This window comes from Rhamphochromis sp. 'chilingali' (genome assembly GCF_963969265.1).
Source record: "Rhamphochromis sp. 'chilingali' genome assembly, chromosome: 15".
NCBI classification, from domain to species: Eukaryota; Metazoa; Chordata; class Actinopteri; order Cichliformes; family Cichlidae; genus Rhamphochromis; species Rhamphochromis sp. 'chilingali'.
In genome coordinates this window covers 6,193,149-6,206,241 of record NC_137942.1, presented here as the reverse complement: position 1 = coordinate 6,206,241, position 13,093 = coordinate 6,193,149, and the positions used below count along the sequence as shown (strand labels likewise).

The window sequence follows — 13,093 nt, the reverse complement described above, 5'->3', positions numbered from 1 at the left end:
GTCCAGAACTTCGTCTGATACAGTGTAAAAGTTTGTTCAATATCAAAGGAATTGCTCGTGTTCTCACACCAGTGAAAATGTTGAAACATTAAATAAATGATGGATAGCATCTTAACTATCAAGCTTGTTTAGTTGATAATGGAAATTCACATAACCTTCAAATATTCCTATTCTCCCGTCTCTTAGGAAGGATACTTCTTTTGTGTATATATGAGGTAAGACAAGCTAGCCACAAAATGTTTTTTGAGAAAATTAAGTTTTAAGAGAGTCTTGCTGTCCACAGGATATTAAGAAGTGCCATGTTAAAGACTTCAGCATACTTTCGTACTTTCGCATACGATCGTGGCTCAAGAGTTGGGAGTTCGTCTTGTAATCGGAAGGTTGCCGGTTCGAGCCCTGGCTTGGACAGTCTCGGTCGTTGTGTCCTTGGGCAAGACACTTCACCCGTTGCCTACTGGTGGTGGTCAGAGGGCCCGGTGGCGCCAGTGTCCGGCAGCCTCGCCTCTGTCAGTGCGCCCCAGGGTGGCTGTGGCTACAATCTAGCTTGCCATCACCAGTGTGTGAATGTGTGTGTGAATGGGTGGATGACTGGATATGTAAAGCGCTTTGGGGTCCTTAGGGACTAGTAAGGCGCTATATAAATACAGGCCATTTACCATTTACCATTTATCCATTATGTATATGGATCCATAACTGAAGACGTAGTACTAATATCAGTACTCTTAGATGAAGTTAGAAAGTTTGGTCCTGTTACGCTTCAATGACTTGATCGGGAGTCCGCCTAGCCTAGACATTCTCTCTGTCTTAATGTCTGCATGGAAACTAAGCTTTGCACTGAATGGCCTGGTAGGACTCTGGGAACAAATCTACACCAAGTCTGTCTGGTGCAGCTGGTGAGGTCATACTGCAGTAGCAAATCGAAGGGGTGGGTGAGAGAGAGAAAGAATAAGGAAGAGGTCACAGTAAAGAAAGCATGGAGAGGAGAAAGGAAGGAAGGAAGAAGAGGGATGGACATGGGGAGAAAGCGGAACTGAGCACAATTTAAGAGGAGAGAAAAGCATGAAAACCACTGGGAAGACATTTAACAATCAGAAAGGCGCAGATAAAAGACAGGGAAAAGGAGATAAGAAAAGAATACAGTCAAAGGAAGATAATAAAGAATAAAAAAGGAGCAAAAAATAAAAAGCCTGAGTGAAAGAGAAAGAAGAAAAGTAAGAAATGTAGAAGCGGGTATAAAATTAAGGTAAGCGACAAAGATCACATGGCCAATGCACAGCCAATTTGAGTTACTCTCCCTACGCCGTTTGATCCCACTCTGTCCGTCTCCACGGCGATTAACGGACAGCAGAGTTGTCACGGGAACAGCCTAGAGGGGGAGTAACGCGGAGGAGGTACGTCATCTGGACTGAGCGGAGAGAGAAAGCACGGTAGCAAGAGAGAAAGGGGAAGACCCCAAACCACAGCAGCACATAATTAAAATGGCTCCTCACACACACATTTCAACAAATCCAATAATGAACAGCCTCCCCTCGTCTCCACAGAGACACACAGTTCACCAGTTTCTTCAAACTTTTCACTAGCTGATGCTGGCTGTCATCAAAGTGCCAATATCTGAAACAAGTTTATGCTTGTCTGCATGAGAGTGTGAGAAACTTTATTTTCATCAATATGGATTCCTGAAGGCCAATGAAGACACACAGGTGCTGAAGGTGTCAATAGCGAATACGGATATTCAATGTATTCAAATTTAATCATCCCCATGGCGAGCAAAATTATTCATCAAAATTAAAAATTTGATGAAGTATTTCCCCCAGAATTTAGTTCTCGTCACAGTGGAAAAGCCTCTGTAACAGCATTCACACCGAAACGAAAACTCTCCAGTGAAGCCTAGAATAATGACAGACTCCTCTATGAATAATAACAAACTCCACCACCCTCATAAAACTTTGAATTCAAAGTATTTTAATATAAACGGTGGATTAGAGTGCAATGTCAATGAACTACTTTTTCATCAAATTTTAATATTTCAATTCAATCTAAATACAGACCAATTTTAACAAAGGCATAAGGTGTTATATTCTTTACCATCAGAGTAAATAAAAGAAACAAGGTATATATAAAATAAAACAGACCTTACTTAAATGAGGCCCTCTTCCCCATTCGAGGCCACTTCTTTGTGTACCAATGGACCACTTTACATTTGGTTCTGACTATTTGCACTTGTGCATCTGCAATCTCACCACTGAATTCAAACCTGCTTAGACAGCAAACCTGAACTTCTGTGTCAAACTGACCTAGCATATATTGAGGGGCAGCAGTATGGCTTCATGCCGAGAAAGAGCACTACAAGCGCGATGTTTGCTTTGAGAGTGTTGATGAAGAAGTATAGAGAAGGTCAGAAAGAGCTCCACGGGGTCTCTGTAGGCATTGAGGAAGCATATGATAGGGTGCCAAGAGAGGAACTATGGTACTGCATTAGAAAGTCAACAGCAGCAGAGAAGTATGTGAGGGTGGTGCAGGACATGTATGAGTCAAGCAAGCCACTGGTGAGGTGTGCAGTAGAAGTGTTAAATATGGAGCTGCCAGACAGAAGTAAAAGAGGAAGACCACAGAGAGGAATCATGAAGTAGGACATGCGAGGTTGGTAAAACACATATGACATGCTAGGGCCATGGTGAGATGGAGGCAGATGAGCTACTGTGGCTCCAAATAAAGGGAGAAACTAAAGAAACGGAAGCAGCAGCAGACTGGTGATCATGGCAGGTTTGTGGCTGAGACCAAGAGACCAAACAGCAGTAAGTCTGAAGGGAGAACTCAAGTCACAAGTCATTAGTTGACCTGAAACATGGTTCTTGTAGTCCATAATAACCTAAGGCATGGCAAAAATTTACCATAGCGCACCTACACCAGGCTTACCAAAAAGGCTGATTTGTGGGGGGCTACAACAACAACAGGGTATTAGACCCCCATTTATATCAATGCAACTTCATCCTCTTCTCTAAAATTAAATTCAACTCGGGGGGTGACCATCTTCATACAAAGAGGAAAAGAAGGCAAGCACCACAAACGTGATAAATGGTCAGAACTTCCAGGAAAGAATTTAAAAGGACACGTTGAAAGTGGTAGAGAGCTGCCCAAGTAAATAATCTTGAAGGAAGCATCATGAATTTAAATCGGATGTGTTTTTTGGACTGCATGTGCGACCATCAAACAAAACAAAAAAAAAGAGAATCCTAAAATGAATTTAATGCATCAGTGTTTAATGTGAAGTACTGTGCACAAAAACACATTGTCAAAAAGAAAAGACAAGTATACTCCTGGGAACAATCAACCAAATGTTGCCACTAGTCTAACAACACTAGCTGTTAGGATTAAAACAAACATTGCAAAGAAAGTTTGCCCATCGTTTGCCTATGGCATATCACTGTGTACTTTAGACAATGGTGTGATTGTTTTCTCAGCCCCCGCTGATTCCAAAGTCATATTGATGCAAAGTTTGATTAAAACAAGTCACTTGAATGTTCATAAAATGAACATGGCAGCTCCAGGCAACAATCAGTCATGTTTTATCTAACGGAAACCTCAGCGCTGTCAAATGAAGCCAACGTGTTGCAGTTTCTTAAAGGGGCACTTGTGGCTGGTTTAAAAAACAAAAATAAACAGTTTGTAATACAATTATCTGACAGACGATCCAAGATCATTCTTCATGGGTTTCCATCAGGGTTTTTTGCCATTGCTTGGCAACTCAGTTTCAGCAAGTTTCAGCTCTGTCAATTAATTTTCTATGGGACTGAGGTCTGGAGACCGTAATGTGCTTCTTCTTTAGGCTCCACTCTCCCTCTTTTTCAGAATTATTGTCTGACAATCTTAACTGATAATTTGTCTCTCACCAATAAATGAAACTACTATAAAAACTATACACGTGAAATAATTACTTCCCCTAATGTATGTATTATTGCAAAGAAGACATTAAAGTTGGACCACAAAAATTCTAAATGTCTTAATTTATTTATCAATCATAAACTTCATTAAAAGCATTTTATCTTCACAGACAACACAAAGCAGTAAGTGTATTGCTTTAAACAACGTTTCCAGCTGGGTTTTAGCACCTGAAGGCTAAATATAAAGCTGTAGCAATAACCTCTTACACATGTGACAAAGGATATTCTCACCTGCCAATATGGCTTTGTGTGCCTGGAATTTCTGGCCAGCAACACACAGGGAGCAGTCGGTGAATCTGGAGCTTGCCCACAGATCTCCAAGTTCTTCCGCCAGCCTGCAGTCAGGAACCCTCACCATGTTCATGGTGTTCTGGCCTGAGATATTCACAGAGTCTTGCACTACGCTCACCTGAAAAGACACACACACGTTTACAGATTACCCCCCCATGTCGTAAATTTTGTGCCCTTTTTATTGTGTAAATCGGAATAACTTGTTTTAGAGTGAATAGTTCCTTTAGCACACTGACTGGTTCACACAGAGGCAAATAAACAGCATGCAATGTTCATAAAAGGAAAATAAATCGGTAAATCAAACATGCTGTGAATGCTTAATGTGGGTTCACTGTCTCTGTAATCAATACATCAGCCACTCAGTATGGAAGTAGTTTGAAGAAAACCTATTGTTCCTTCTTTATCAAATCAGACTGGCTACACTCCCAAACAATCCTGAGAGTTGTCTGTATGTCTTCCCTGCTGACTTCACCACCTGTTCCAGACAATGTCAACCAGACTCATTTATCTCTCAACAGGACTCACTGCAAACACACACAAACAAGCAGGCTCATGAGCACAAACACACCCACATATTCACACACACACTAATTACTAAGTAATTTCCAACAGACTGGATTGACTGACTTGCAGTTTTTCACCTGCCTGGAGTGCAATCTAATCAAAGAGAAAAATTAGCCAGCTATAGCCTGGTTTGGAACATTCTGTAGTTAGTTAATTAATTAGTTAGTTGTCTGGCTTTCGATTCATGACAGATTAGTCTAGTAATGACGAAGTCCAGAGTCATTCTAGCTAGCATCCGCGGAGTGAGGGTTAAACGGTGAAGGATTATTAACTGAGTTCCAATAATAAACTAAAACTAATGGTCTAGTTAATTTTGTTGAAATTATTGGAAGATGTCCTATTCTGATTGGATTAATATAATCTTGTAACGATTGAGTTTTTAGTAGAAGACAAAGACTGCATTGACAAAGTTACCAAGGCTACAACTTTGGTGTCAAAGAATTAATTTCAAAGAATAAAGAATATGGCTCATATTACCAATTATGATAAATTGTCAGTGTTCAACAAAGTCTCCTTTAGTTCACAACTTGTAAATTAATGTGTTTTAAATTGTCTAGCCGAGGGCTCAGTAAATTGTCAAATTAAGATTTTGCTAGTTTTCTGTTATTATAAGACATTAAGGCCATACTCCCCAACTGGGTTGCTTTCTTTTTCCTTTAAATTAGGCCTTTTAGGGTCAGGTAAGTTTACGGACACTGTAACGACACTATATTATGATTTTTTGAAAAGAAGTGATCCCACTCGTAGTTTTTTATACTTGTAACCATTTGATTAAAGAAAAGCTGAATCGTATTATTATTACTATTACTGTATTATTTTCTAAAATGGCACAATGGAACAGTGGTTAGCACAGTCACCTCATAGCAAGAAAATCCTGGGTTTGAATCCAGCCTGAGGCCGTTCTCTGCAGAGCCTGCATGGGTTCTCTCCAGTTAATCTGACGTCTTTCCACAGTCCAAAGAATGTATGGGGTTGGGTTAACTGGTCATTCTGAACTGGCTAAAGATGTAAAGTAAGCATAAAAGATTGTCTATGTCTTTGTGTTAGCCCTGTGATAGATTGGTGACCTGTCCAGGGTGTACCATGGACGGGTGCCCTATGACATCTGGCACAGCCAAAACTCTGGATGGATAGATTCTAAACATGATTTCATTAGAATATTATTGATTTTCAGGCTAAGCACTCTTGCATTCAACAAAACACTATTCAAAGACTTCTGACATGTTTTTTCTATCAACTTAAATAAATGTATTTTGTCATAGCTGGCAGTATTGGTGGTGGATGGAAAATGAAATTTGCAGGACTTGGTTTTCAGTTACATTTAACACCACAATTAAGAGCTACAGGGCACCTGACACCTGATAAATCAAAGGACGCTTGTTCTCCTGTTTTTCTCGCTGACACCTTCGAATAGCTTTCAGTAAACTATTGTCAAGAACAAGGCCAAAAATCCCAAAACATCCCACAAAGTGACCTTGCTGTTAAAGCATCAGCAACTGAGGCTGACACCCAAAAATCCATAAAAAAAAAAAAAAAAAAAAAAAAAAAAAAAAAAACCTAAACTAAATTACAGCCCGGTTCCCTTCTCATCCATCCCCATTCAACCATCAGCCCACCTATTCGTCCAATGCCACATCCATCCACCTATTCAAAGAACACAAAAAGAGTCCTAGAAAAGGAGGAAAAGTGCATACAATAGAGAAGTACGTGGCAAGCAGGAAATTGAATGTCAAGGAGCCTTGTTTGCTCCTGATGGAGGTTTGAGGGTTAGCCTGAAGGGGACAGAAAGACAGACTGATAATAAAACAGAAGAGTAAGAAAAGCAGGAGATTGGGGGGGAGGGGGAGATATGGAGATAATAAAAGTGGAGAGAATACAGATGCAGAGATACCAAAAGACAGACAGACAGAATAGAGAGAAGCCATCACACACAAAAGAGCTAGGAGTGAGTGAGCCATTGGTGGGATCTACAGTTGAAGATGACCTCTCATAGTAGCAGCTCATTCCTGGTACAGAAATGACAGGGACAGTGTGAAGAAAATGTGACTATTCTGAAGAAGGAGAATTCAAAGCATTCCTGTGTGTGAGACAGTCTGGTTTCCACAGCTGGGCCTATTATTCACACTCCTAGGAGATGCAGGTTTGACTGACATATGTACATCTCAACACACTGACAGATGGGAACTAAAAATAAAGCCACATTCACACGAGAAAGAGACATTCCTGTGCACAGACTTTGGCATTCATAAAACACTGATTAGTAATACAGAAGGCCTGGTAGATAGGGATTTGCTGCGTATAAGGGAGGAACAGGAGGAAAAACAGAAGAGAGAGACAGACGCACAGGCAAAGACAAAGAGGGCGGAGGACAGAAGTTCACTGAGCTCAAGCTGGAATGAAAAATGGCTTTAGGAGGAGAAGAGGAGGAGAGAGGGGAGAGTCCAGAGCTGTGTCCTGAGTACCCACTGAATAAAATAAACAAGTGCTGAAAAGCGAATTGGAAGGGAAGCCTGGAAGCTTGGTCCGTGCGTTTCGGTATAAATAGCCCAATTAGTATGGTGGAGCCGTCGTTGGGCTTTTAGATGCAGTGTGGCAGAGCCGGTCTAATTACTGGCTAACTTGACCAATTATTTCACTGTTTAACCAGGCAGAAACTAAATCGCAGCACCTGGTTATTTAGATACACTGGCTGCCCAGACAGTCTTCACACCATTAGCTGTCATCTTCAGTCATTGTCAGCTTCCTCCTGCTTGCATTTTCCCCACTCGAAAACAATTCTCATAGTGATCGAGCAGACAACATTCCTAACCATGTATACACTTGATCTTAATTCAGTCTTACAATAAGTATACTTTGTCATCTTAAGTCTTCACTTATTTTAGTAGAGATGGGTGAATGCTTTGTGATGAGTTATTTGTCACCTGACAACAAAAATGTAAGTCCTCCCAAGAAAAAGGCATTAGTGTTCAACATCTTAATAAATGTCAAAAACGCATATACAGACTGTGTGACTCTTTCGCATCGAGATTTCCTCAGTGAAATTATAAACTCCACTAACAGACGGTATATAAAGATGAACGTAGCCTCCAGGTCTGTGAAGCCAATGCATTAGTGAATTAAATCCTCATCGTTTCCAAGCAGGGGGTGAGTCCCTTTATAGAAGTCTAAGGACACAATCGTGCTGCTTGCGTGATTTATGGGTTTTATTGTTAGTTTCTAGTTTTTTTTCTTAGTACAGCATCACATTAATTGTCTAAGTTGTGCTCCCCACCTAGCAGTTGACAAGTACCAACTGTATGAAAGCTCTCAGTCACATCACATCCGGCTTCAGCAAAGCAAAAGCTCAGGTGCAGGCTTCAAAACAGCTGGATGATGTCACACTAGTTGTTTTATATGTTTTTATATGAAGTCCAACTTATTATAAGAGAGTCACAGTCATGACACCCTCCCATCCTCATATCGTTTTAATTAATATTAGATTGTTCAGGAAGACGTGTGGAGGCATCCCGGGTAAATGTAGTTTTTTCTTTAAAGATACCTCAGTAATGGAGTGTTAACTGAATGTTGGTCAATGTCACAATTTTAATATCGACTTTGATTCTAAACTTTGAGTTTTGGTGTCAACGAGGTCAATAAGAATGATCCCTCAGAGGAAAACTCCATAGTAACTCTGCCAGCAGTGCAATTCAATGCAATGAAAGAACTGAATTAACCAACCAACCAACTAAATGATTGACTGATTTGTATTTATTACCCAGTAGTTATACTGATGATTATCATGATGATGATGACGACAGAAACCACTTATGTATACAACCTTAGGTAAGAAAATAACAGTAATGAAGAATCATTGCAGCTATATCACCACAATCATCATTTGTTTTGGTAATTAAGTTCCAGAGATAAGTACTTACTAAAGCGCTTGCCTCCCAGTTAGTTCCTCAGACATCAAGATGAATCTCATTGTAAACCCTCCAGGCAACGCAGAGTTAATATTGAGTTTCAGCACCCAGATGATTTATTCATAATGCATCAATCTTTTTCTGCCTGTTTATGTGTTTGTTTATGGATTTACAGTGTTTTGCCATGCGTGAAATAGTTCGAAAAAGGAAAAAAAAGATTCAAATCAAATGAAATTCATTAAGTTCTGGAACACTTGTTCCTTTACCTGCCAAGACTCATTTTCTCGGTGCAGTCCTTTGCATTCACAAACACGTAAACACGGGCCGAGATGACGGACGAAGCAGACGGACATATGGACAGATGCATGCATACATACACTCACCTCAGCAAACTACACACTTTCTCACACATATGACAGGACACTACTTGCTGCTGATGTATTATTTTTAAAAAAAAGTGTAATTTCCTTCTTTCTGTTATTTTTTACCATAGATAATTTGCATAAATATTATTTGACTTTCCACACAACATAGTTTTAATGACCTGCTTTGAGTGAAGGCAAACTTCTAACCTAGTCTGGCTTCCGTCCTCTGCATAGCACCGAAACTGCTCTTATAAAAATAACAAACGACCTTCTTATGGCAGCTGATTCTGGTCTCCTCTCCATCCTTATTCTCCTTGATCTGAGTGCAGCGTTTGACACCATCTCTCATCCCATTCTTCTTAGCAGATTAGCTTCTATTGGTCTCTCTCATACTCCATTAGCCTGGTTTAAATCATACCTGTCTGACCGCACTCAGTTCATTCAATTAAAATCCTTCACTTCTCAGCCTTCTCCTCTATCTACTGGGGTGCCCCAGGGATCTGTCCTCGGGCCCCTTCTTTTCACCATTTACCTTCTTCCACTCGGACATATTTTTCGTAAATATAATATTCAGTTCCACTGCTATGCCGATGACACCCAGCTTTACCTCTCTACCAAACCTGATTCTACTCTTCCTCCACCCTCCCTTATCCTCTGCTTAGCTGAACTCAATTCCTGGTTCTCCTCCAACTTTCTTAAACTCAACAGCAATAAATCAAAACTTCTCCTGGTCGGCACTAAACGATTGCTATCCAGAATTAACAATTTCTCTCTTACCATCAATAATTCGCTGGTCCCTATCTCTCCCTTGTCATTCTTGATAGCACATTATCCTTTAATTCACATATCAATAATGTCACACGTGCAGCATATTTCCAACTCCGTAATATCAATCGCCTCCGCCCTTTCCTCACTCCTCATGCCACTGCCATTCTCGTCCATAATCTTGTTATCTCTCGAATTGACTACTGTAACTCACTATTATTTGGCCTTACACAAAAATCTATTAACAAGCTCCAACGTGTCCAGAACTCTGCTGCCCGTATTATTACTAGGACTTCCTCTACCCACCACATCTCCCCAATCCTGAAGCAGCTTCACTGGCTCCCGGTTAAATGTCGCATCCATTTTAAAATAATCCTCTATACATTTAAGGCTACTCATTCTCTCTCTCCACCATACCTCTCCAATTTAGTACAGATGAACTTCCCATCCCGGTGCCTCAGATCTTCATCTTCTCTTTCTCTCTCTGTTCCTTCCGCTCGTCTGATTACAATGGGGGGCAGGGCTTTTAGTTGCTCTGCCCCTCGACTTTGGAATTCCTTACCCCCTGACCTCAGAAATATTAGTTCATTCCCTCTTTTTAAGTCCACCCTCAAAACTCATCTGTTTAAAATTGCTTATGTTTAAACCTCTGTATGCTCTAACTTTTATCTGTTATTCTTATTATTGTGTATATTTCCAGTTTCTGTGTTTTTATCTGTTGTAGTGTCCTTTGGTGCTTTGAAAGGCGCTATTTTTAAATAAAATGTATTATTATTATTATTAACCTGAAAAGGTGCTATCTAGACAGACAGCACTCAGGATGAGAATAAATATCCACTAGTTCTATGCAAAATAGAATTCCTTTATGCTGCTTTCTCCCAGACGTCCTCACCACACATTTTCATGACTGTCCTTCCGATTCTTTCAAACTCTTTACTTCTGAGATCATTAAGGATGTCATTCGATAAACATAACAAGTCTTAAAATTAAGAGTATTTGTTATGTGGTATGTTAAACAATAACCTGTTAAAGGAGGATGTTTTTCACAATTATTCAACAGCTTAAATTTGTTAACTTTTTGGGTCATTCTTCTAAGAAAAAAAACCTAATGAACATAATGGGAAAAACAAATTCTGTCCATCTCTGCAGGCAGAAGCAAAGTCTGACAGTAAATGGTTCAGAAATGGTTGCCAGGTTGGCAACGAGCCGCTGCCAAAATGGTAGCCTTATTTTAATTGTTTGGAATTGGAACAATTATGTCCATATTTCGAAAATAAAACCTGATACCAAGATCGTCTGAAAGCAATTTACATAACACAGATGTTATTTTTTAATCGTCTGTATGTGTGCAACACACACATACAGAGGAAATGTTACCATTGTGCCTTATTAATTATGCAAATTAAAAATATCAGTGTGAGGCTGAATGCATTTGAAATCACACATTTGCAAGTTTTGGGTCATTTGCCGCCACTGAGGGGGAAAAAAGGAAGATAACAGTTCCACATTTGAAAAACTGCATTAAATTAAACCAGAAACTGATTTACTGCATGTTTTCCATCCTTCTCTATTTATTAGATCAGTGTTGCTCCCAATCAGTCTGTCTTTTAGTATCAGTACAATGATACACTTTATTTTTCTTTAAGTATAAAGTCAGTTCTGTTGAGTGTTATTTATTGTTTTATTCAATCGTTTCACTGTTTTATTGCACACCTCACTTTTGCCTTTAGATGTGACAGTGTGATGTAATGCAGCTCTAGCACACTCATTTGCCTTGACAAAGATTATACACTGAAAGCACTGAATAGACATGAAAAGTGCTTCCTACAGTGGCAACCACACCATACTAAATGGCTGACAGTGATCCAAATGTGGCTGCCTGGGGCCACTAAAAACCTACTATTGATCTCTCTGGAGGTAACTACAGAAGCATTAACAAATTAAATCAGACAAACATCTTTTACAGCATTACCCACATTATATCACTGCTGTGTTTCAAATCAAACACACTGCTAGTCTGAGGATTCACTACTAGTTGTGTTTCTACTGCTTCAGTGGAACAAATGTGTTTAAATAAATCATTACAAATGTATTACGAGTTAGTTCAAGGAAAAGCACAGCCACACTTCAGAATTTCATTTATCTGTTATTTACATTTTTAATGGAAATTTGATTGCAATTGAACCTGAATCAAATGTCAGGGGAAAATATTGCATTTTATAATAGATTTTTAAGACGCAACAACAAGGTGAGTGCATGCTATCTGAGGAATAAATCTAATAACAAAGTGCATGCAATTCCACTATTTTTCGATAAACAACATAAATACACACTCATGATGTACACCTACTCATTTCATCGACAAACTCTCAAAAGATCTGTGATCTTTGAAATTGTCATTTCAACCCTTAAACACAAAAATTCATCACCATCTTTTTATAATGTACAACTTGCTCTCCACTCTCTAGCCAGCTAGAGTAAACAGGCTTGATGTCACAGACGCGCTCTGCAGCTCTCTTACTCATTCCCTGCATCTACTTTTAGATTTTATTGCTCACAAAAATCAAAAAAACAAAGCGCAATGACAGGATGTTGGAGTTTGGAGACAGTCTAATACACGGGTCTGAGTTAGTGGCCCTCTGGCAGCTGCAACAGGTGACACAACTGATTAAACCGGAGAATAATAGAGGAATCTGATTTAGTCCTGACATCATTAAACAAACATAGCCCTAAATCCCAGAGCTATTAAACAAAAGTCAGAAATAAACACTGTTCACAGGAAGGCGACAGCTAAAACCGCCACCTTCTTTAATTAAAGGCTATTCACTTCCTCCCAGCTGATCATTGTTTTTTAACCTCCTTATTCCACCCATAAGGATTTAATGGAAGCTCTTATATTTCCAGTGTTTGCTCGGTCTTCCCTTTGGTGAACAAAGAGTAATTAATTTTATTTCTGTTTTGTTTGCAGAAAACTTAGGAAAAAAAAAAAGAACCAACCACTAAATACTGGATGACTAGTCTGAGCAGCTATAGACACGAGCCCCAATCAGACAAAGAACACTGCTGCATAACAACAAAAACACCACTATAGCGGTTTTTGATATAGCTTGTGTTTACTCCTACTATGCAAGACCATAGTGCTATAAGATTGTTAGCAGTAGAAACCACACTTTCGTTAAAGGTGACCTATTATGTCATTTATTATTCTTGGAGATACGATACTAGAGCAGCTTTAAACGATTCACAGTTTAAAATATACCTTATC

At 39.5% G+C, this 13,093-nt stretch overlaps 1 protein-coding gene across 5 annotated transcripts in view; it reads right to left on the bottom strand.

The window, feature by feature from the left end:
- spop (speckle type BTB/POZ protein) overlaps window positions 1-13,093 on the bottom strand; it is a 96,144-nt gene that overhangs the window by 11,590 nt on the left and 71,461 nt on the right. For all 5 annotated transcript variants that reach the window (XM_080906311.1, XM_080906308.1, XM_080906310.1 and 2 more), the window contains one exon: window positions 4,173-4,350. In XM_080906311.1, the coding sequence (XP_080762437.1) occupies window positions 4,173-4,350 (178 nt within the window). The remainder of the gene's footprint in view (window positions 1-4,172; window positions 4,351-13,093) is intronic.